Below are 26,174 nucleotides of genomic sequence, written 5' to 3' on the forward strand. Positions count from 1 at the left end.
TTTCTTCAGTTCTTGTTCAACAGTGCAGCGTGCATTGGAGAGTTCACCCAAAAATAAAGCAATTGTACTTTGCCCAGGACTTCATAAAATGAGCAACTTGGATATTCAGTGTTGCTGCATCTTGAGAGGTGAGTAACTACGTTTTCTGTTCGAAGTTGAGGAATTTTTCCAAATGTGGCATGAATTCTCTTAGTTGAGAAGGGAGTAATGTTTCGCCTATGGTTATATCTACAAAAGAAAGCTCTGTAATTGTTATATTTTGTGAGCTAAAAAACTGTGGAGTTCTAAAATTATTATTTGCCTTTCATTGTATTCTAACAAGCAGAATACCTCATCTCAAACAATTGAAACCAAATAAAAATGCTTTTAAAATATGGAGCTATTGGTTCTACCAACCACTATGGTGATTATTTTTAAAATTATACATATGAGTGTAGTCATTGTTTGATTGTTAATGAATTAAAGAGTACAGAAGCTCAAGTCACAGAAGGAACAATACCATGTAACAGCAGAGTCACAAATGAGTTGGTATTGGGGGAAAAGATAAACATTTGCTTGAAACCATATCTGTTAACACATGCAGCATTTAAAATCATATTTCCTAAAATAGAAGTTGCTGCTATCAAATTCTGGTTGAGTTGGACTCGATTTATTCAATCGAGGTTTCATATTGTTCTTCCTTACCTTTGGTTTGCTAGGTCATTTATTCAAAGACAGTGATGAAAGACTTTGTCTCCTTCTTGCTTGATTATTGTTGTTAGGAAATGTAACACTGCAATTTCTGCTTTTCTTGAATAATATATGAAAATCATATATATATATATAATAATTTTGTCCTTCAACATATACATCAAGCTTCTGGCAAATGCCAGTTTTGAACACAACACCTGTACATAAAAATGTATCCCAAGAATGAATCAATCTGATTGGCATTTCATTAGTATCTCATTTGTCTTAATATAATTGTTGCCAGAGTTAAACAAAGGAAAATCTAGGACAAAATAACTACAATGTTATGAAAAGATAGTGTGCTATTCACCACATAGGGGAGATGTTGAGTTACTGACAGGCACAACAAAAAAACTACTATACATTTAAGCTTTCAGCCAAAAGAGATTCTTCTAAAATTGAAACAAACAAACAAACACACACACACACACACACACACACACACACAAAGGCATTGTCTCCAGCTGCTGAGGCCAGACTGCACACAACAACTTAGTCACTCACTCTACAAACAATGAAATCCTAAACAAAAAAATTGTGGTTTGTCTTGAATGTTTGTTGAATAATATCATCAGAATAAGATTACTTATACATTATTAGATGGCTTTTCATGAAGAGAACAGGCAAATTTGGAATCCTTTTTAACTAGAGTAAATTATTAAGTGGCTTTTCAAGGAAAGACAAATTTCTTAGAATCTCTTTATAATTATTACACTAAGCTAAAAATTTAGGATTTGAACCAGAAATTTATCTTGGGTATGACTTGAGTCCATAACAGCCTGCATGCACACATAAATTAAACTACACTCCTGGAAATGGAAAAAAGAACACATTGACACCGGTGTGTCAGACCCACCATACTTGCTCCGGACACTGCGAGAGGGCTGTACAAGCAATGATCACACGCACGGCACAGCGGACACACCAGGAACCGCGGTGTTGGCCGTCGAATGGCGCTAGCTGCGCAGCATTTGTGCACCGCCGCCGTCAGTGTCAGCCAGTTTGCCGTGGCATAGGGAGCTCCATCGCAGTCTTTAACACTGGTAGCATGCCGGGACAGCGTGGACGTGAACCGTATGTGCAGTTGACGGACTTTGAGCGAGGGCGTATAGTGGGCATGCGGGAGGCCGGGTGGACGTACCGCCGAATTGCTCAACACGTGGGGCGTGAGGTCTCCACAGTACATCGATGTTGTCGCCAGTGGTCGGTGGAAGGTGCACGTGCCCGTCGACCTGGGACCGGACCGCAGCGACGCACGGATGCACGCCAAGACCGTAGGATCCTACGCAGTGCCGTAGGGGACCGCACCACCACTTCCCAGCAAATTAGGGACACTGTTGCTCCTGGGGTATCGGCGAGGACCATTCGCAACCGTCTCCATGAAGCTGGGCTACGATCCCGCACACCGTTAGGCCGTCTTCCGCTCACGCCCCAACATCGTGCAGCCTACCTCCAGTGGTGTCGCGACAGGCGTGAATGGAGGGACGAATGGAGACGTGTCGTCTTCAGCGATGAGAGTCGCTTCTGCCTTGGTACCAGTGATGGTCGTATGCGTGTTTGGCGCCGTGCAGCTGAGCGCCACAATCAGGACTGCATACGACCGAGGCACACAGGGCCAATACCCGGCATCATGGTGTGGGGAGCGATCTCCTACACTGGCCGTACACCACTGGTGATCGTCGAGGGGACACTGAATAGTGCACGGTACATCCAAACCGTCATCAAACCCATCGTTCTACCATTCCTAGACCGGCAAGGGAACTTGCTGTTCCAACAGGACAATGCACGTCCGCATGTATCCCGTGCCACCCAATGTGCTCTAGAAGGTGTAAGTCAACTACCCTGGCCAGCAAGATCTCCGGATCTGTCCCCCATTGAGCATGTTTGGGACTGGATGAAGCGTCGTATCACGCGGTCTGCACGTCCAGCACGAACGCTGGTCCAACTGAGGCGCCAGGTGGAAATGGCATGGCAAGCCGTTCCACAGGACTACATCCAGCATCTCTACGATCGTCTCCATGGGAGAATAGCAGCCTGCATTGCTGCGAAAGGTGGATATACACTGTACTAGTGCCGACATTGTGCATGCTCTGTTGCCTGTGTCTATGTGCCTGTGGTTCTGTCAGTGTGATCATGTGATGTATCTGACCCCAGGAATGTGTCAATAAAGTTTCCCCTTCCTGGGACAATGAATTCACGGTGTTCTTATTTCAATTTCCAGGAGTGTATATTGATAAAAGAACACACAGTACATACTGGCCCTTGTGATTTACAGTGCTAAAGAAACCCATACATCTCCTGGAGTTGACAATATCAAGCACTAAGTCAGTGTGGTATAATATTATGCAGTTTTAGCAGTAGCATTTACAATGCTCACACACGACTCTTCATCAAGTCAACAATTGCCATGGGGCATTCCAAATCTTTACTATATGAGCCAGTGACCATCCAAGGCAATATTTCCATATGTTTGTATAGATTTTAGCCTCATGTATGATCAAAGATCTACTCACTATGATGGCTGACTACTGAAATGCTTTGTCCTCAGTTGACATAAGCTCCATGTGCTTTCCATCATTTCCACTGGTACACTTTTGCCTCCTCCGCATAGAAGGACTTCATTCCTGCTTCTCCTATTCTATCGTTGAGATTCAACCCCGTATTTGGAGCAATTATAATGTCATTTTTAAGAATGAAATGAAACAATGGAAAATCCAGGATGGAATGTAACAATATTAGAGAAGGATAGTTGCTACTCACTATATAGGGGAGGTGCTGAGTCACGATAGGCACAACAGAAAGATTCACACAGTTATAGCTTTCGCCCATTAAGGCTTTTGTCAGCAATAGACACACAATCACACACGCGCACACACACACTCACGCAAATGCAATTTGCACACACGTCTGCAGTCTCAGATAACTGAAACCACATTGCGAGCAAACTGATTCTGCAGACGTGTGTGCAAGTTGCGTTTGCGTTTGGGTGTGTGTGTGTGTGTGTGTGTGTGTGTGTGTGTGTGAGTCTATTGCTGACAAAGGCCTTAATGGCCGAAAGCTATAATTGTGTGAATCTTTTTGTTTTGCCTATCGCGACTCAGCGTCTCTGCTATATGGTGAGTAGCAACTTTCCTTCTCTAATATTGTTAAAAAGGAAATGGTAATTTTTATTAGAGAAAGTTTTTGATTCAGAAAATTTGAATTTTGTCAAATATTTGGACTGTATTGTTCCTGTTCCACTCATAAAATTACACTGCAGTGGATGATGTAGCTATGCCTGTGGTGCGCATCATAAATGGGAAGAAAGATAGTACAATTTCATTAATATTATTCATTAAAGTAACAGATACTTTCAATTTCTTTGCGGATTAGGTTATTTATAAATGAGCTTTATGTTTTACTCCATGGCTGATAACACACTGGCACTGTCTGCATATCCTAGCAAACATGTTACCCTGTCGGCAAGAATAAAAGACAAGGATAGACTCTGTTCTAGAAAAATCTGAAAATGCTTTTCCACTTGTTTTATCCAAAGAGAGTCTCTTTAGCATCTGGAGGTGTACATTCATATGTACTGTTATCTATGACACTGTTTTTGCACTGAAACAGTGTTATTCTGATGGAGGAAAATTAAATAAAAAAATCAGATGTAAATATTAAAGAAATATCTTTTTTTCCTAGCTCTCATTTATTTTTTTTTAATACTGTGCAGAAACCAAACAGTATTTTCACAGATTATATTATATGTATAGAAGTGGTTCGCATTTTGTACAAAACCAGAAATAAATATAAATGGTAACAAAATATATGCAAAACACTATCTATAAATGACTGAAAATCATGAATGACATAAAGAGTTGGTATTACAGCTCCTTTTAATATGATTTTCATTTGAAGACTTGTTGCGTTCAGTGAGCAGTGTAGACATTACTTCACAGGATATTGGAGAATGTCTGTCCAGGAAGCTATAATGTGGAATTGGCTAATGGAATATTTTGAGAATTAGGAAACTTAGTCAAGGAATAATAATTTTTTCATAATGCGGGGCCACAATCATAATGTATTTCTTTAAAGTCAGTACCACCATTAGACTGTTGTTTATTTGCAGTGTTACATTTATACTTACACAATCTTGATTTTAGCTTCAAAGTGTCATTATCAAGTGTTTTAAGTGTTATACAGTGCCTAAGATGGCGCACTGTTGTATTTAAAATACACTATTAGACACATTGTCTGAGGGTCGATATTTCTGGCAAAGCCTACTGCTTTGTTTCATCACTGAGTGTACCATCTTGTCAAGATCCCCCAACCCGCCACGCCACACACATACATCCTATATGATGGGTTGCATTCAGTACACAATCTGTCACCCAGCTGATATGGCAACTTTTACCTTACATATATCATGCGGTCACTCTTCTTGATGTAATTTGTTGTATTGCACGTGCTATGTCAATCCACTGAATGTGATGTGTCCTCTTGACAATCGGCTTTTTCACTTTGGCAGGGGTGAGTGCGGAAAGAGAGCTCCAATGGTGTAGTCACTTTTTACGATAACTCTCCTCTGTTATAAGCAAAATGTTTACACTGTACAACTTCATTTACAATTGTAGGTGAAGCAGATCTCTCTTAACATGTAGCTCACAGTAGATCACAACATGTATTGATTTACTGATTTGAAATTTCAGACTGACAATTCACTGCAATGGAAACACTTCTTTGCCACCAGTTCCTCCTACCAAATACAGCCTAGTCCTAACTTTGAACGATACCACCATGCAACTATGATCCTCCACCAATTCCACTTAACCACCCATGGGTCACCTTCCAGAAATTTCTTACCTACAACTTGATGGCACCATCCTTCCCCAGGTCCTTCCTAAGAACACTGACTTTCCAGCAGAAGAGAGGACAGCTATACACAGCCTCTAATGAGATCCTGACCTAATGATACTACAGGCAGACATGGCAAAACGCCTCCCCAATTGTTTGACTTCTCCATCCCATCCCAGAATTCCAGCATAACCTTCAATCCCTGTTTAAAGTGTTTGGCTCTTCCCAAAACCTTTTCCCTGAATCCATTTCCCTCCTCACCCCCCCATGACACTCTGCACATCCCCATTCTACATGCTTCCCAAAATCCACAAACTCAACAATTCTGAGTGCCCTATTGTAGCTAGTTATTGTGCTCCCGTTAAAAGAATTTCAACCCACCCTGACCAACACGTCCAACCTATTGCCCAAAATCTAGCCTCCCACTTCCTTCATCAACATTTCACCCTGACCCCTTCACCTCCTGGACCACTACTCATCACTGTTGATACCACTTTCGTATACACCAACATCCCTCATGCCCATGGTCTTGCTGTTATTGAACACTACCTCTCCCAATGTCCTTCAGACTCCAGACTGACAACCTCTTCCTAACACACCTTCCTAACTTTGTCCTAACACACAATTGCTTCTCCTTTGAAGGGAAGGTGTACAAACAAATCCATGGCACAGCCATGGGCACGCACATGGCACTCTCCTATGCTGACCTCTTTATGGGCCATCTTGAGGAAAACTTTGTAACCTCTCAATCCTCTGATCTTGTCAGGTTCATTTATGGTATCTACATGGTCTGGACTCAGGGTCAGGACACCATACTATCTTCATTCCTCACAACCTCATTATCTTTTCTCCCATCCACTTCAGTTGGTCCTTACCAATCCAACATGCTACCTCCCTGGACTTTGACCTCTTCCTCTCTGAGGCTCCATACACATCTCTGTCCACATAAAACCCACCAGCTACCAACAGTGCCTGCATTTTGACCGTTGCTATCATTTCAACGCCAAAGAATCCCTCCCATACATTATAGCCATTCAGGGACAGTTTCTGCAGTTACAGCAGCTCCCTTGCTCAGTATGCTGAAGGTCTCACAAATGACTTTGTAGACAGGCACTATCCCCCATCAATCCTCCCACCATCCCCCAGAACCACGTACAAAGGAGTGCCCTCTTTGTCATCCAATACCAGTCAAGACTGGAACAATTGAACCACATCCTTTGCCAGGACTGTGATTGTCTAGCATCATGCCCTGATATGAGGGGCATCCTACCTGACATCCCACCCCTCCTGAAGTGGGGTTCTGTTGCCTACACAACCTTCACAACATCCTTGTCCATACCTATGCAACACCCAATCCTAACTGCTTGTTAAAGGAATCGTATCCTTGTGGAAGACCCAGGTGCCAGATCTACCCAATCTATCCATCCAGCACTTCCTATTCCAGTACTATCGTAGGTTTATCCTACATCAGCAGAGGCCGAGCCACCTGTGAAAGCAGCCCTGTTATGTACCAGCTCTGCTGTAGTCATAGCTCAGCTTTTTATATTGGTATGGCTACCAAGCAGCTCCAGTAGAATAAATGTCCACTGCCAAACTGTGCCCAAGAACAAGTGGACCACCTTGTTGCACAACATACAGCTGAACATAACAAGTTTGATTTCAGTGGCTGCTTTACAAACCTGGCCATCTGGATCTTCCCCTACAGGGGAGGTAGTATGTTGGATTGATAAGGACCAACTGAAGTGCATGGGAAAAAAAGATAATGAGATTTTGAAGGAATGAACATAGTAGTGTGTCCTGACCCTTTTCTGAACTCCACAAATGAGAATTATCATTGTAGCACATTCTCCATTCCCAAAATCATCCCAGCCTCAACCTACAGTAACACTTTCCCCACACCCTCCTCCCAACAGTTTCCGCCACCTCTGTCCTACCACCTTCTCCCAACTCGTGTCTCCATCCTCAATGTGCACTGCTCTCTGCCATTGCATCCACTGATCATTTCCTCTTCTGTGCTCCTCTCCTTTGTGCTTCCTTTTTTTCCCTCCCCCCTCAACCCCATAGCCTCCCCACTCCACTACTGATTGTTGCCCCTTTTGATGCATTTCTATCAGTCTGCCCTCAGCAGCATGAGATAGCAATCATGTGTGTGTGTGTGTGTGTGTGTGTGTGTGTGTGTGTGTGTTTCTATTTTCTGATGAAGGCTTTGGCTGCAAGCTTAATGTGTAACAGTAATCTCGTAATGTGTGTCTGCAACTCAACATGGCGTCTTTACTGTGAATAGTAATCTATCCTTTCCATAATTGTAGATTAACAGTTCCATGTACAATTTTCAGTTGTTCCGCCATTCACATTACTGCCTGTGGCCTTTGCTCTGTAAAGTCCAAAGCAACACCAAGCCACAATACCAAAGCATACACAGCCCTCTCCAGCAGATGGAGACACACACTCACTGTCACAGCTTGTCTGTGTTCTGAGCTGACATCTTTTACACCCGGCTGCTCATACTGCAAACCAGCATATGCATGGTGGGACGTTTCACACTTAACACCTAGCTAAACAACATGTTTTTCTGTAGTATCAACATGTTATGCCACAGATGCCACCGCTGAGACAAAAGATGTCATGTAAGTCAGTTTACTTAACTACTTACAAAGATCACATAACATTGAAAAATGTCTGCCAAGTAACAGTTGTTTTAACTTTCATTGAATTATTATTATTATTATTATTATTATTATCTGTGTTTAATGTCACTTAGGATCAAACCCATATCTATTTCCTCAAACAATGAAACTTGTAAGAGTATATTTCTTTTCATTCAGCCCTTTTAATTGATGAATACTTTCCAAGGCGAAACTCAACAGTTACCATCTACATTGCCTTTAATTTACTATGTCTCAACTCATCATTTCAAACATTCAGTTGCTCATTGCATGCTGTAATCTAGTAAATGACTTACACATTACTTGTTTCAGTGCTCCATTTCTATTGGATTTCCCTTGTGCTATCATCTAATTATTCTATACATACACTTTCATTTTCATAGATTAAAAAGGAGAGATATTTGTACTGTCTTATCAGGCTGTATCACTATTACAGTACTCTTACTCTTTGTTAAGTTAATCTTTCCTATAAGGAGTTACGTACTGACATTTAGCTCTTCACCACTCCACAATGTTAGATCTCAGGTCTGTGGTGAGTTGAACATGTGCGGAAGTAAATTCAAAAAAACATCACTGCTCAGGAAAGTCTATTAGCCTTTAACTATTTTGCAGAACAATTCTACAGTGTGACTAACAGTCACTGTACATTTTCCTACCTCTGTAAGAGCTGCGCATCGACTTTCTTCAGCAGTCAGATAGTGTGTAGTTACCCTTTTTGTCTTGGTGATGTGAGTGTCACTTTATTATGCCCTCTATATAAAAAAAAATGGGTCTGGTCATTCCGTTTATGGATTCACTTGCCCAAGGATTAGACCGCCTCTTCCCTGGATTTGCTTACCCTTCTCCTTTTCACTACCTACATAAAATAATATATGCTCCATCATAAATCTGTAACAGTATACACAGCCTCTGTCCGTTATCTTTATGCATCTCAATGATGAAGTTCCTCAATAGCATATCAACTCTGCCTCGTTACTCTAAACATATGTTCCCTATTCCCTTCTTTTTTATCTTTGTACCTATGCTTCTTCTAACTCCTTAACGTACATATATATTCTATTAATTCACCTAACAATCAACTTTCTCTCATGTTATTTCTCCTACTTTTGTTTTATCATTTGTTGTTAATAATATTCATGCACGCTTCTCTCGAAGGTCTTCACCTTCCAATAAATACTTGTTGTCAATGACTGCCCGCCAAGGATGTATTCGTTGCTACTAGGTTATAAGGTTTATCTTTATTCTTTATGATTAAAGCAATCACATTCCTCTCACATCAAAACAGTCCAAGAATACAGTACTGAGAGTTTACCTTCATGAAACATGTTTTTTCTTCATTTCTATAGAGGAATGCTTGCTATGCGTATGAAAAAGGTAGCTTCTCGAGTTCTGTTGAGAATAATTCTAAGTTTACTCTTAATTTCTATTCTGTTTGTAAGATACGAGACATCTAATTAATAATTCATCAGTTTTTGGTATTACGGCTCTTAACCTAAGACACTGATAAGTACATCCCTTAAATCATTTATTCATTAGTGCTCTCTCATCAGATACAACTAGTCATTTTTATTATTTTTGTGCATCAGCTGTTGAACAGTTAATTACCATTCCTTCACCATAGATAACAATAGTCTTAGCTACGGCAGCAAAACAACTGACTCACCAAACTGTTTCATCTTTGCTAGCATGTTACTCCTTCATACTCCATTTAGGTAATGGTTTCCTTTCTCTTCTTCTTACCCCTGTTCAAGTGACATGCCTGAGATGTATTGTAACATCAACCATTAAATAAGTAGGTAATAATGCTATAGAGCCTCATCTATCTAATAAAAATAAATAAAACTGTGAAAATTCAACCCACAGCTTTAAAATAAACCTTAGATCTTTCTCCAGTTCAATAACTGATTAATTTGAGGCACATTACATCTTTAATGATCTTTGTATGCCCTTGACACAATATATGATCAGCTCCTCCAGGGTAAGGACAACAGATGCACCTTAAATCTCTTCCTGTTTCTCCAGTAAACCATTCACTTCTTTTAAATATATACTTCTCCCCTATATAGCTTATCCCCTCAGGGGCTCAGCATTTGTTTTGCTGAGTGCGGGCTTAGCGAATGCAGCTTCTGTGCTGGGAACTGGAAAACACCGCCAGTCCTCTGTCACTGTAAGCTCTGGACATGCTTCAGTGACCACTGTGTAGCACAGCAGTGGAATGTTGTGTATGATGCATGGTTGTTGAGGTGAGCTGAAACAATCATTAGCAGGCAACCTGGGGAACCTACCACACCTCAGTTGTACAAGGTTTACCCAGGCAAGCGGGCTCTGTATGGGTTGACATCCATTCCCTAGCTGCTCATGGGACGATCATTGATTCTCTTAATTCTTCAAAACCTGGTCCCAGTGGATTGGGTGGGCCACTAGTGAGCACTATTGCCCATCCCAATAAGAGAAGCCTTGAGGGTACCTCTCCTGAGCATGCTCCTCAGAAGTGAAGAATCAGTTATACTAACAGGGCACAGGTGTGTCAAAATGTTTTTGTGATAAAGAGCTGAGGGCACCTTTGCGAAGGTGTCCCCATTATACACCTAGAAAGGTTTAGATGGTATTACAAGTGGTCTAAAGACAGTAAAAAGGCTTTGTAATGGTTTATTGTTGATTGAAACAGCCACTTCAGGGCAAGTACTGAGACTTGTGAAAGCAACAGCATTGGGTGAATGCCCTATTACTGTTGAACTGCATAAAACCTTATATTCCAGCCATGGGGTGGTTACATGGTAAGAGTTCATGGATGAGGGCATCAGTGTCTTACAAAAGGAATGGGCAGCCGAAGGTGTTATGGAAGTTCAAAATGTGAAGAAGAGAGTGAATGGGCATCTTGACACAACACCTACATTCGTTCTAACTTTCAATACATAAGACCTGCCCAGCCATGTTAAGGCAGTTTTCTTAGGCTTGCCAGTTCACCCTTTTTCTCCAAATCCCATGTCGAGTTTCAAGTGTCAAAGATTTGCTCATACTGTCGTTGCGTGTAATGGTCATGCTACATGTGGGAACTGTTGTCAAGCAGCTCATGAACCAGATGTGTAATGTTCATCTCCTTCAGTGTGTGTTAATTGCTCTAACTCATATCCAGTCTAGAGTAGAGTGCCCCATCTATAGGGATGAAAAAATAATTCAAGAACTTCAAGTTACGTGTTGCGTGTAATATGCCGAAGCAAAGAAGCTGTTTAAATCCATGCAGCCCCCATCGTATGTTAGCTCGTTTGCATCAGCTCTGAAACAGCCCGTAGCTGAAGTTAGAGTGACAACACCTGGCACATATGGAAGTGGTGACTCCCACTACTAAAACATGCCCCTGTTGCTGCACATGCCAAAGAAGCTGCCACAAAGACCAAGTCAAAATCCAGTGGAACAGTACCTAAAGCACGTGCAGTGAAACTGGCTGCTACTGCTGTTATTGATGACTCAGCAATGGATGTGGTTCCCATCAGCAACCACCTAGTCCTACTAGTCCACCACAAAGGTGCAAAGAGAAAGGGAAGACAAACTTTCCCAGTAGATAATGGACATCTTGCAGTGGAATTTAAATGGCTTCAGAGTTTATGTGGGTGAATTAATGTTCCTCACACAGACCAGAGTGTGTGTGTGTGTGTGTGTGTGTGTGTGTGTGTGTGTGTGTGTTCAGGAAACACATTTCAAGGACTCAGATACCCCTGTGTTTAGGGGATATCGTCTATATTGAAAAGCCCTTCATGGCAACAGAGCTCAGGAAGGAGTGGCAATGTTCATCCATGACACACTTTACTCCTCCCCTGTAACCCTAGTCACCATACTACAGGCAGCTGCTGTCAATTTGTGTTTTGTGTCCTTTCTGATAGCGTGTTCCCTCTACCTTCCATCACAGGCACCACTGGATGATGAGGCACTTTCCGAGTCGATTGAGTGGCTTCTGTGACTGTTCGTGCTCTTAGGTGATTTTAAGGCCTATAATATTCTATGGGGTAGTCTCTCCACCTCCCAATGGGACAAATGGTTGAAAGTGTATTACGATCTGACACCACGTGTCAGAATACAGGCTCCATGACACATTTTTGTACAGTAATAGGGACATTCTCCACCATTGATTTGACAGTTTTCTCTCCTGCTCTCACAGACTCTTTCGAATGGGATGTGGCAGACGACCTCCACTCCAGTGACCACTTTCTTACTACTGTCTGCCTTTTACAATTAATGGAGTTTGAGGGAAAAACCACCCAAGTGGCTGCTATCCAAGGTGAAATCGACTCTTTATAGGCAGCTGGCTGTGCTTGAGCACAGGGACAGCGTCCACAACTCTGTGGGTCACATTATTGGTGTAATCCACACTGCCGCTGATATATCTATATCTAAATCATCAGGTTGTCACAGAAGGCAACCTGTTCCTTGGTGGAATGATCAGTATCGTTGCACTGTAGAGGAGAGGTGCACAGCGTTGCGCAGCTTCGTGCATTGTCCAATAGCAGAGAACCTTCGAGCCTTCCAGTTAGCGAGAGCCAAAGCCTGACGGACAGTGAAGGAGAGCAAGAAACAATCATGGCACAAGCTTCTGAAGTCCATTAATTGGTCAACTTCTGCCACTGCAGTATGAGAATCCATAAGGAAGAAATCTGGGAAAAGGATGTCATGACCATCAGCTGCCGTAAAGGACAATGGAATCCTGAAAGTAACGCCTGCAGATATTGCTAACACCATGACGTGGTACTTTTATGATGTAACATCATCCATAAGTACAGTTCCAGATTTCCACAGCTATCATGAAGTTTGGGAAAGGAAACGTCTTGTTTTCGCCTCTAACAATGCCGAAGCCTATAACCTCCCGTACTCCATGTCAGAATTGGACCCAGCATTAGCTGTAGCTCATGAGACCGCTCCTAGGCCAGACTTTATGTATTATGGTATGCTACGGCACCTCAACCCTGAATCTAAATAAATCTTACTTGCTCTCTATGGGAAATGTCCTGTCCCCTGGGGGGAATCCATTATGGTGCCCATTCTTAAACCAGGAAAGAACCAGACACCTCCAGGCAGTTATCGGAGTGTCGGTCTTGCCAGCTGTGTAGGAAAGATGCTAGAGCAGATGATCAACTCCTGCCTTGTCTGGACACTGGAATCTCACAATCTCGTCAGTCGTTTCCAGTGTGAATTTAGAAGATATCATTCCACTCTTGATAACCTCACCCTACTGGATCCAGCTCTACAGAAGGCATTCCTACGGAAGGAGCATTTAATATCCATATTTCCTGACATTGAAAAGGCATACAACACTACGTGGAGACACAATATACTTTCTCAGCTACATTAATAGGGCTTTTGTGGCTGCCTCCCCATTTTCCTGTGGTCCTTTCTTGCTTAACATAATTTTGGTCCAGAGTCAGGAATCCTCTTTCCAGTAGATTTCCTGAAGTCCATGGTCTCCCACAGGGGAGCATGTTAAGCATGACTTTGTTCGCAGTTGTGATCAATGGCATATCGTCTACAGTGAGGAGTCCTGTGCAGTGCTCCTTGTTTGTGGATGATTTTTCTATTTTTTGTTCCACTTCTAGTCCCGTATCTGCCTCTCATCAGTTACAGATGACACTTGAGTGAGTGGAAGAATGGTCTGCTTGGACAGGTTTTAATTTCTCCACAGAGAAAGTAGTATATATTGATTTTAGTTATGATCGTCCTTTTTTGTGACCTCCGGAACTAAGGCTGTGAGACACTGCTTTACATTTTAAGGAGATGATGTGGTTCTTAGGTCTCTTATTTGATAGCAAACTTATTTGGCTGCCACATCTCAAGGAGATCAGAACAAGAACACTGGATATCATGAAGTGCATGAATGAGAAGAACTGAGGTGTAGATAGATCCTGCTTGCTGTAGTTCGATAAGGATTTCATGCAATCATGTCTTGATTATGGTTATGCGATCTGTGTCTCAGCACAACCAACATATTTAAAGATGCTGGACTCCATATGCCTCAAGGGTATCAGATTGGTCACAGGATCCTATGGGACGAGCCCTATACTGAGCTTATGTGCAGAGGCAGGGAAGCCGTCATTCGCTGCTTGGCAGTGGTTCCTTGTGCTCAAGCTCTATTCGTTTCCAACTCTGCTGGCTTTCCCTGCAGCTATTAATATCTGTGAATCCTTAGAGCGATTATGTTCCACTCGTCCACAAGGGATGAACCATTCAGTATATGGGCAAAGCAGCTTTTAGTGGATCTGGGACTGTCTCCATCAGACTTACAGAGGGAGGTTGGTGCAAATCTACATCCTGGTTGCTATTGAAACTTAGAATAATTTTAGATTTGACAGAGTGCAACAAATTGTTGACTCCAGACTACATTTTTAGGAATAAATTTATTACCATTTTAAATGAGTACCAGCACATTACCATGGTGTACACAGAGGGGTCCAAAGACAGGGATGCTGTCGATTGTTCTGTCATTTTTCCTGCCTTTGGCTTTAGGTAGGGTCTGCCTGTGTGTTTACTATCTTTGACGTCAAATTCTATGCGATTTTTAAGGCCGTGAATCAGATCAGAAACGAGATTGTGGATCCAAATTCCTCATATGCTCTGACTCATTTAGTGTGCTGCAGACAATCCAGTCTATGTACCCAGCAGATAGAACTGCCCAGAACATCCACAGTGCCATTCTGCACTTGCAAAGACAAAGAAAAGAGGCCACATTCTGTTGGGTACCAGGACATATGGATATCCGTGAGAATGAGTTGGCCAATACCACAGCCAAGGAGGCACGTACCCTTCCCAATGTAACTGACTACACTATCCCTCTGCACGCTGCGCTCTCATTGGTGCGAAGGTGTATCTTGCATTTTTGGAAGGGAGGGTGGCTGGGCATGACTGAAAATAAGTTGCGATCTGTAAAACAGACTGAGAGACCATGGCGCACCTGATTCTGGCCAGTTAAAGTTGATGCAGTCTGTTTAACATGGCTTCGAATAGGACACAGCCCCCTGACCCATGGCTTCCTTCTCAGACTTGAAAAACTGCCTGTTTGTGATGCATGTGGTGTGCTGATTATGATTCACCACATTTTAGCTGACTCTTAGGTCGAAGCTTTTAGGGTGTTAGAAAACAACTGGCTCATCAAATTACTATTTTATGATCTGCCATTCTTCTTTTCTGGACTTGCCCCATGGTGGCTGTCCAGATCAGAAATCATTGTTTGCAATGGTCTGCCTTGACTCGCTTGCTCCACTGTACCGTTCAGAGGATTCGAGTTTGTTCATGTAAAAAAGAGTACAAGGGAAAGTTGTATTTTAGGCTATCCTCACTTTGTGTGCTGTAGCCCTGTTCGCCCCCCACAGTCAGCATAAGGGCGCTGATGAACATTATGTTGAGCGCCCTCCAGTTTCAGCAGCAGCAACAACAACAGTACATAGCTTGTAATGTGTCTCACTACACAGCATCTGTTACTAATAAACTTCAGTTTCCCAACCGTAGATCACATGACTTAAGAAATGCACTTTCATAGCTAAGTTTCTTTTAAATACCCATTGATGTTTACCCTCTTATTACTACAGAATTTAAATCCATTGCAGACATGAATATCCCCACTGACAAGCATACTCACATGCCCATCAGTGAAATCAGATTTCAAATCCTCATCCCCCTATTCATTACAAGTTAAATATTTATCATACTTAGATTTACTCAAACATACACTTTACCTAAGTTCACTTGGATACCTTAATTCTCTTTTACAGCCCCCATTGAATTGACACAATGTTTTGAAATTGTTCTGGTATTTGGAATCGCTTTCTCATTCTTCCAATGTTTACAACTCTTTCTGGTGTTCTACAGTATATATAGTGCTTGTAGCCTCAGCCTTCTCTTGTACTTCTTGTTCGACTAGCTCCTGCAGATGCTTCTACAAACTAGTCAAAGTGTTCAGTGCATTAATTACTTCACCGGATTCGCTACTTTGTTCTAACACCTCTACTCGGCCTTGCATTTCTGAGATTTGATTATATATATAGAAACATTCCACATGGGAAAAATATATTAAAAACAAAGACTCCATTACTTACCAAACGGGAAAGCGCTGGTAGATAGGCACAATAAAAAACACACAAACAAAATTTCAAGCTTTCGCAACCAACGGTTGCTTCGTCAGGAAAGAGGGAAGGAGAGGGAAAGATGAAAGGATGTGGGTTTTAAGGGAGAGGGTAATGAGTCATTCCAATCCCGGGAACGGAAAGACTTACCTTAGGGGACAGGTATACACTCGCACACGCACACATATCCATCCGCACATACACAGACACAAGCAGACATTGCCTTTACAAATGTCTGCTTGTGTCTGTGTATTTGCGGATGGATATGTGTGTGTGTGCGCGCGAGTGTAAACCCATCCTTTTTCCCCCTAAGGTAAGTCTTTCCGCTCCCGGGATTGGAATGACTCCTTACCCTCTCCCTTAAAACCCACTTCCTTTCGTCTTTCCCTCTCCTTCCCTCTTTCCTGATGGAGCAACTGTTTGTTGCGAAAGTTTGTATTTTGTGTGTTTGTTTGTGTTTCTATCGACCTACCAGCACTTTCGTTTGGTAAGTCACATCATCTTTGTGTGTGTGTGTCTATATATATAATGTGATTTAGTCTGGAATGAAATTGAAGGACAGTATAAAGAGGTAAGTGATTAGATGTGACAAATAGAGAAACTGTTAACCCATGAATTTGAAATTTTATATATATATATATATATATATATATCACTTTCTCTATTTGTCACATCTAATCACTTACCTCTTTATACTGTTCTTCAATTTCATTCCAAACTAAATCACATTGTTTGTGTCTGTTTGTAATTCCTTAGGTAACTTTAACAAGATCACTTCTGTATTAGAAAGTTTATCTACTTATTTAGCTATGCCATCCCCTTGCCTTTTTAAATTTGAGAAATTCCTATTTCTTCAATTAAATCTCTAGGGTTGTAACACCGTTCAACAATTCCTCTTTGGTAGCTTCAACATCATTAGAGATAACTCTTCTAATTTTCTTAATATTTCTGGTAAATTGCCTACATGCTGTGGGCAGTAATCTGCATACAATCAACATGGTACACCTGCATACAATCAACATGGTACACCACAGTCCGAAAATCCTTCATTTTGAGGTTGTTTATGAAAGTTTATACATGAGGCAACATTTAGAAGGCATGGAACCAGCACTTTCGTATTAATCTGAACTCATATGCTGCATATCAGGCTAGCATTGGTTTTAAACTGTGTGTGTAGGTGACTGGCAGGTAGACCTATACATTGTCCTTGTATGTCTTGCAGGTGCTATCTAAGGGGACTATCCTGACACTCCCTAACACTTGCTAGAAGATGTGCCCCTGCAAACAACAAAAAATGTATTGTTTATGCATGATGGTGTTCCAGCACATTTTAATCTCACTGTTGGAAATGCACTAACTGGTATACAGTATGACAGAGTAGAGGAGGACCAGTTCCATGGACTCCACACTCTCTCAACCTCATAAAAGATTTTTATCTCTGGGGACACTTTAAACATTTGGTTTATGCTACAGCCAACTTGAATGGAGAAACTCTTCATCAACAGCTCAAGACTCTTGTGAAACCATTCAACACTGTCATTGAGTACAGTATTTGAAAGAGTACAATAGTCTATGATTCGAAAAGTGCATAAATATGTGGAAGCAAGAAAATATATATATATAAAAAATCATGGTTTTCTGATTTGATGACATGCTAAAGCTGATGATGTGTAACTAATGTGTTGAATGTTACATTCCATTAAACTTTTATTGAAGTTCTTTTAATAAACAGAGCAGGAGCAGCTCCTTCTAAGAGGCCAAGGAGCCAGGACCCACCAAAAATTTTGTGAATTATTATTATTATTTTTTTATTTTTATTTATTTTTTTTTTTTTTTTTTTTTTTTTTTTTTTTTTTTTTTTTTTTTTTTTTTTTTTTTTTGCCAGTGTTATTTTAAACAGTTCGTGTATAACATGACTGTGTGGTAGTACAATTTACAGAAACCCAATATAAGCAGGCCCAGTTTCCTTCATTGCAGACACACACAAAGCATATCATTCTGCAGTGACAAACCTGTCTTTCTCTCCCCATCCCATTCATCCAAAGCTGAGGGCCAGTTGCAGGTGGCCTGTAGTCCCGTTCTCCCTCGGCAGTCCTGGACCACAGTCACACGACTAAGCAGTTTCCTCTTCTCTCTCTCGCCCCTCACCGAACGTACAGTTGCAAGCTAGCAAACACTGGCCCCGATAGACAGGCCACTGCACATGTGCCCCTCTTTGTCCTCATCCCAGCCTTGCCATGGGGCCAGTGGCTGACTGCCCTTATTCCCCCCACACCCCCAGCTCCTAAAATTGCAGTCATAGTGATGTGATCAAGCTGTTTCCTTTTTTCCACCTCGGCCTTCGCACTAATGCAACTTTCGGCCATTTCGAGTGGGCCCAGTGTGTGGACCACCTCATCCATTCTCCTCTGTCCCTGCCACGTTCCCGCTCTCCTCCTCTTGCTCACATGTCAACAAATCTTAACAGTGTATGGGGCCAGCCACCTTGGGCCTACAGCACCTAACTGTAGTTGCTGTCACATGCCGTACTGCGTTCCTTTCATCCCATACTGCCATTTATCAATGGAAAATGTTGAAAACAGTGAACGAGGCCACCTCTTACTAGTGTCCTGTATTCCTGAGCTGTGTCATTGAAACTCAAGCGTTCATACAGTGATTTTAGGATGAATAAAGTAGATTGTTTGCTTAAAATGTCCATTCATATATTAAGTATGGAAGAGAAGGTGGAAATCAAGCAGTTAGATGCACAATAACCAAAAGATTTTGTGATGTCTCAACTCATCAGGAAGAAGAAGAGAACTTTCTGCAACGCTTTGTTCGTAAAAGGTCTTGGTTAACATTGAGTGAAAATAAACACAAACTATTTTGTTTCTATTGTGTGTTATTTGTTAGTGAAGGACTGTGGACAACAGTCAATTGTAAGGATCTAAAGCATTTAACTGAACGATTTAAGAAACATGAAAAAAGTGGACGACATTTAGAAAATTCTTGTAACTACACGATGTTTCGCACAATTAAAATTGTTGCTCACATTGATTTGGTGTGTAAAAGTCAATTCAGAAACATAATTAATTAGTTACAAAGAATAGATACGTATTAAACAGAATAGTATAGTACTTAATGTTTTGTGGAACTCATGAGTTACCACTAAGGACTCACAATGCAAAAATGGGAGTCAGCAAACTGTGGCAATTACTTACATTTGTTATCTCCTCAGAAATCTTTGCGGCATGTTAGATGATTACTTAAGCAGCTCTAGACTTCCCTATGCAAATGTACGTCTCCCATGGTACAAAATGAACTTTTAGACTGTATGTATCAATTTTACATTGAACAACTGATTAAAGACATTAATGCTGCCACTTCTATTTCTGTGCAGTCAGACGAAAAAAAGATTACATGCAGAAGTGAATTTGTCATTATACTGCAGCGTTTTAAGGGGAAGAAACCTGGTGAACGATTCATTCCCTTTGAAAATATCAGTGTTCAAGAAAAACTCATTGCCCAGGCATATGATGGCACTCCAATAATAAGCAGCTGTCGTGGTGTACAGACTCTGAGGCAGAGTACTTTCCCCATATGCCTGGCATGTCCACTGATATGGGTACCAAATGAATTGGGTTAGTCAGAATGCTTGTAGAAGAACATAAAGTCTGTTAGGTTGTTCTTCGCAAGTATTTTGGGATTTACAACATTTTTCTCTCCATTGACTGAACGAAGTGACTTGGTACAGACACTCTACAACCAGAAAATTCCTTCAGTCACTTAAACTAGATGGAAATTCCAGTCTGGAATAGTAACTAATGTTCAAGAAAATAAATTACACGTACTGGAATATTTTGATAAGATTTAGGAAGAAGATTCTTGGGATGATATTACAATAAGAGAAGCATTTCCATTAAGGAATTTACTTCGCAATCCAGACATTTTGTTCCTTCTAAATTTTTTCTACAAGATTATGAAACATCTTGGTATTTAGTATAACACAGGTTTGATGCAGAGTAAGTACACTATTGCTATAGCCAATGCATTATGTCATTTGGAGTCAGCTTTCTCTGAAATATGAGAGAACATTGAAAGGTATCAAGTTTCTGAAAATGAATGTTTTGCTCCTTCAAGAAAATGTTCCAGATGTAGCACTGAACCTAATTTGATAGCAGATGCCAAAGAAGTGTTTGAAATTGTTACCAACCAACAGAAAGGAGGGTTACAAAACTCTTATATTTTCAGCAGCTGCAAAATTATTGATCTGTTCAAAGAACATTTCCCAGCCACTGTTGCCAGTACTTTTTCATCAAGTTACTGTCCCTTTGTTCGCCATGAGAAATTGGAAAATAAACTGTCAGTTATGTATTGCAATGATACGTTTGAAGGCATTACATCGGTTTGTGAGCTGTTCACCTGTCTTGTGGAACATTCCTTTGAAGAAGCACTCACTGGAGTGCACAAAGCATTGCAAATTTTATTAATTACATATGTTTCAACAACAGAAGCAGAGTGCAGTTTCAGCACTTTAAAAAGTATTAAAACCTTCCTCAGGAGCAGTATGAGTCAGCAAAGGCTCAACTCAGTGGCTGTTTGTGTCATTCAGAAGGAGGAAATCGGTGAAATTCCAAACTTCAGCAAGAGAGTAATTGATATGTTTGTCAGTCAAAAGAACAGGTGTAAATAACTACTGAATAAGTAACCTGCCAGGATAGGGACCTCATTACTCAATGTGCTAGTTGGGTAAAATATGTGTGAAACCACTCCTAGCCAAGGTTTATTCCAGAGTTTTTACCTTTGGCCGTAAGATAAAAACCACGATGGTCCCTACATTTGCTCCCTTGTGTACTCCCAGTGGGAAAGAAGTTACATACTTCCTCCCACAGTTGCATCATTTTTCCTTTTACGCCATAAAGAGACTACAGAAACTCAACTAGAATAAGTATAAACACCAACGGAAGGAGAGCTGGTGAACTTCGGTTTAAATCCAGACCGCTCCAAACACCAACAGTTACTACTACTACTACTACTACTACTACTACTACTACGTGATCAGGCCCAGTGGACCGCACGCATCTACAGGTTTCCTCCTCCACTGTATTCTGTCCATTGCTGCTATCCACCATTCGTCCACATCTATTGACATTTGTTTTAAATCTTCATGGAGTCCATCCCTCCAACGCTTCTTGGGTCTCCCTGGCGGTCTCTTTCCTGTAGGTGTGAAATCCAGGAGCTTCCGAGGCCATCTGTGATCCTCCATCCGGGCCACATGGCCGGCCCACTGCACTCGTTTGGCTTTGACAGCTCCTGCTATGTTGGGCTGCTGGTATGGTTCCTCAAGCTCTTGGTTGTATCTGATCCTCCATTCCCAACACCAACAGTTAGTCAATAAATTTTATTATTGGCTACAGTATTTCATGGATTATATTTATAACGGCACATTCACTACCATTAGAACATGTTTAAGCAGTATGACATAAATGAAGGTTATATAATGAACATTTCAGAACAGTTCTGTCATAAAGTTTACTAACTTTTTATCTGGGTCCCACCAGTGAAAGTGACCATGAGCTGCCACTGAAACTGAGGATTTTTGGGCATACATTTATATTAAAATTTTTCTTGTTTTGGTGTGTGGAACCTGTTACCAAGGTTTGTGGAAGTGTTTTTGAAGAACCAGGAATAATGAGAGACAGTCAACCGGATAGAGGTTGGCAATTGAAAGATGTATATAAGCAAACAAGAAAGATGGAAAAAGAGAGACTAAACAGTGGAGGAAAGGGAAAATGTAACATAATACGTAAAAGTAGAGAGAAAATTCTGAGAGAAGAAAAGGGTGGGAGTAAAAATGACAATTGTAATAGCGAAAGGTAGTTGGGGGTGGGGGGCAGAGTTTAAAATTATGTGGAAGAAAGAGTCCAAGACATAAACGTGAGTACAACAACAGTATTCTGTGGTGTGACTATTGCTTGTAAAGTTGTGAAATAATACTAATAGAAGTAATTAGTGTGGTAAGACAAATGCCAAACTCCCCGTTAAAGTTGCAGAACAAGCTCTTCAGCAGGATGATATATTTTTGTCAATATGGACAGTTGACTGTAGACTTCATTTTTACAAAATACAGTTGTGAAACGTGCCTAAACATGAGTTAATATATAGTGCAAGTGCTGTCATTTGTGAATGGTTAGGAGTAGCGAATGATCAAGAAAAGTAGGTGCATCAGATAAGTGTACAAATGAGAACAGTTACATACGTTTTTGTTTTCAGGAAATATAGATTACAGTTTCAAAGACCTCTTGTGGTGGTTATTAATATCAAGCAGACAATGAAAGCTCACAATCTGGTTGCAATCCAGGCAGCCTGCACACAGCAGTTCAATGCTCGAAGCACATGCAGAAGACTGCTTGGTCAGCTGTGAATATATTGTGTGCAAATGCTCTCCTTTTGCTGTAATGGGAAGAATATTAATAAGTATGAATTTCTTTTTTAGGATATGCGTCAAGATAGTTACAGCTAGACAGAGTGGCTGTTTAATAAGATGTTATCACTATGCCATCAGAGGAATTACCTCTGCTGTTTCTTAAGGGAATGTGTATAGTGTTGACTAAGACATCATGGAACATCTTAACTGTAAAGATAGTAATGTCCTAAAATAAAATCATAAATTATATATTGTATATTGATGTAAATATATTATCATTAAAATTTCAAAATCAGAGTCAGACAATTTGGAAACACCAGAGAAATGGTTTGTAAGTGGTCAGTAAGGGACTACTGTATCTTCAACATGTCATATTAAGTGAAATGGCGCAATGAGATGATGTCAATTCAAGTCAAGTCAAGACCATTTAGTTTTTTGTGCTTTCCTAAATTGCTTAAAGCAGATTCCAGGAGGGGTCCCTTGAAAAAGACACAGGCAGTTTCCCTTGTGATCTTTTCCCAAACCAAGATTGTGCTCCATTTATAATGACCTCATTGGCAATGGGATTGCTAAACTCTAATCTTCCATACTTACTTCCACATTCTAGTGGTGAAATAGTTATTAATAGGAATGAAAGTGATGAAATATGGAGTCTTGATCATAATCCTCAAATGATAATTGCAGAAGAAAGTATGTAGTTGTGACAGAGACATCTTTGAGAGAGCTCAAGAGGTTTGCGATGACAATATTAGCGATAGAAGGTAATCAGATAACTGATGAGCACTAATTTTATATGTGACAGAAAATAGTTTCCTTGTCTTCAGTATTTGATAGAAGCTTCTTAATTAAGGATTCCAAATGTCAGTTGACTAGTTTCGTATAAACTTTGAAACTAGTTCCACTAATACAGATCGAATATATATATATATATATATATATATATATATATATATATATATATAAAAACAAAGATGTAGTGACTTACCACATGAAAGTGCTGGCAGGTCGATAGACACACAAACAAACGCAAACATACACACAAAATTCAAGCTTTCGCAACCAACGGTTGCTTCGTCAGGAAAGAGGGAAGGAGAGGGAAAGACGAAAGGATGTGGGTTTTAAGGGAGAGGGTAAAGAGTCATTCCAATCCCGGGAGCGGAAAGACTCACCTTAGGGGGAAAAAAGGACGGGTATACACTCGCACACACACACATATACAGACACAAGCAGACATATTCAAAGGCAAAGAGTTTGGGCAGAGATCTCAGTTGAGGCGGAAGTGCAGAGGCAAAGATGTTGTTGAATGACGGGTGAGGTATGAGTGGCGGCAACTTGAAATTAGCGGAGATTGAGGCCTGGTGGATAACGGGAAGAGAGGATATATTGAAGGACAAGTTCCCATCTCCGGAGTTTAGATAGGTTGGTTTAGTGGGAAGTATCCAGATAACCCGGACGGTGTAACACTGTGCCAAGATGTACTGGCCATGCACCAAGGCATGTTTAGCCACAGGGTGATCCTCATTACTAACAAACACTGTCTGCCTGTGTCCACTCATGCGAATGGACAGTTTGTTGCTGGTCATTCCCACGTAGAAGGCTTCACAGTGTAGGCAGGTCAGTTGGTAAATCACATGGGTGCTTTCACACTTGGCTCTGCCTTTGATCGTGTACACCTTCAGGGTTACTGGACTGGAGTAGGTAGTGGTGGGAGGGTACATGGGACAGGTTTTACACCGGTGGCGGTTACAAGGGTAGGAGCCAGAGGGTAGGGAAGGTGGTTTGGGTATTTCATAGGGACGAACCAAGAGGTTACGAAGGTTAGGTGCACAGCGGAAAGACACTCTTGGTGGAGTGGGGAGGATTTCATGAAGGATGGATCTCATTTCAGGGCAGGATTTGAGGAAGTCGTATCCCTGCTGGAGAGCCACATTCAGAGTCTGATCCTGTCCCGGAAAGTATCCTGTCACAAGTGGGGCACTTTTGTGGTTCTTCTGTGGGAGGTTCTGGGTTTGAGGGGATGAGGAAGTGGCTCTGGTTATTTGCTTTTGTACTAGGTCGGGAGGGTAGTTGCGGGATGCAAAAGCTGTTATCAGGTTGTTGGTGTAATGGTTCAGGGATTCCGGACTGGAGCAGATACGTTTGCCACGAAGACCTAGGCTGTAGGGAAGGGACCGTTTGATGTGGAATGGGTGGCAGCTGTCATAATGGAGGTACTTTCGCTTGTTGGTGGGTTTGATGTGGACGGACGTGTGAAGCTGGCCATTAGACAGATGGAGGTCAACGTCAAGGAAAGTGGCATGGGATTTGGAGTAGGACCAGGTGAATCTGATGGAACCAAATGAGTTGAGGTTGGAGAGGAAATTCTGGAGTTCTTCTTCACTGTGAGTCCAGATCATGAAGATGTCATCAATAAATCTGTACAAAACTTTGGGTTGGCAGGCCTGGGTAACCAAGAAGGCTTCCTCTAAGCGACCCATGGATAGGTTGGCGTACGAGGGAGCCATCCTGGTACCCATGGCTGTTCCCTTTAATTATTGGTATGTCTGGCCTTCAAAAGTGAAGAAGTTGTGGGTCAGGATGAAGCTGACTAAGGTAATGAGGAAAGAGATTTTAGGTAGGGTGGCAGGTGATCGGCGTGAAAGGAAGAGCTCCATCGCAGCGAGGCCCTGGACTTGCGGAATATTTGTGTATAAGGAAGTGGCATCAATGGTTACAAGGATGGTTTCCGGGGGTAACAGATTGTGTTAGGATTCCAGGCGTTCGAGAAAGTGGTTGGTGTCTTTGATGAAGGATGGGACACTGCATGTAATGGGTTGAAGGTGTTGATCTACGTAGGCAGAGATACGTTCTGTGGGGGCTTGGTAACCAGCTACAATGGGGCGGCCGGGATGATTGGGTTTGTGAATTTTAGGAAGAAGGTAGAAGGTAGGGGTGCGGGGTGTCTGTGGGGTCAGGAAGTTGATGGAGTCAGGTGAAAGGTTTTGTAGGGGCCCTAAGGTTCTGAGGGTTCCTTGAAGCTCTGCCTGGACATCAGGAATGGGATATCTTTGGCAAACTTTGTATGTGGTGTTGTCTGAAAGCTGACGCAGTCCCTCTCCTCTTCCTCAATATCACCCTCTCCAAACCTTCCAGGAATTTCTGACTCCCAGCCTTGCCTCTCAATCCTTCTTAAAAAACCTTAATCCTACTCCCAACATCACCACTGCTGAAGCCCAGGCTATCCGTGATCTGAAGGCTGACCGATCCATCGTCATTCTTCCGGCGGACAAGGGTTCCACTACCGTGGTACTTGATCGTCGGGAGTATGTGGCTGAGGGACTGCGTCAGGTTTCAGACAACACCACATACAAAGTTTGCCAAGGTAATCCCATTCCTGATGTCCAGAGGATTGACAGATTGTTGGATGAACCATTCGCAGACGTTTACCCGTGGAGG

At 41.6% G+C, this 26,174-nt stretch overlaps 1 protein-coding gene across 1 annotated transcript in view; it reads left to right on the forward strand.

Moving 5' to 3' along the window:
- LOC126457239 (protein nessun dorma-like) overlaps nt 1-26,174 on the forward strand; it is a 179,987-nt gene that overhangs the window by 148,124 nt on the left and 5,689 nt on the right. The window contains exon 6 of the mRNA XM_050093383.1: nt 10-128. Coding sequence (XP_049949340.1) covers nt 10-128 — 119 coding nt within the window. The remainder of the gene's footprint in view (nt 1-9; nt 129-26,174) is intronic.

Source organism: Schistocerca serialis, chromosome 2, assembly GCF_023864345.2.
Source record: "Schistocerca serialis cubense isolate TAMUIC-IGC-003099 chromosome 2, iqSchSeri2.2, whole genome shotgun sequence".
NCBI classification, from domain to species: Eukaryota; Metazoa; Arthropoda; class Insecta; order Orthoptera; family Acrididae; genus Schistocerca; species Schistocerca serialis.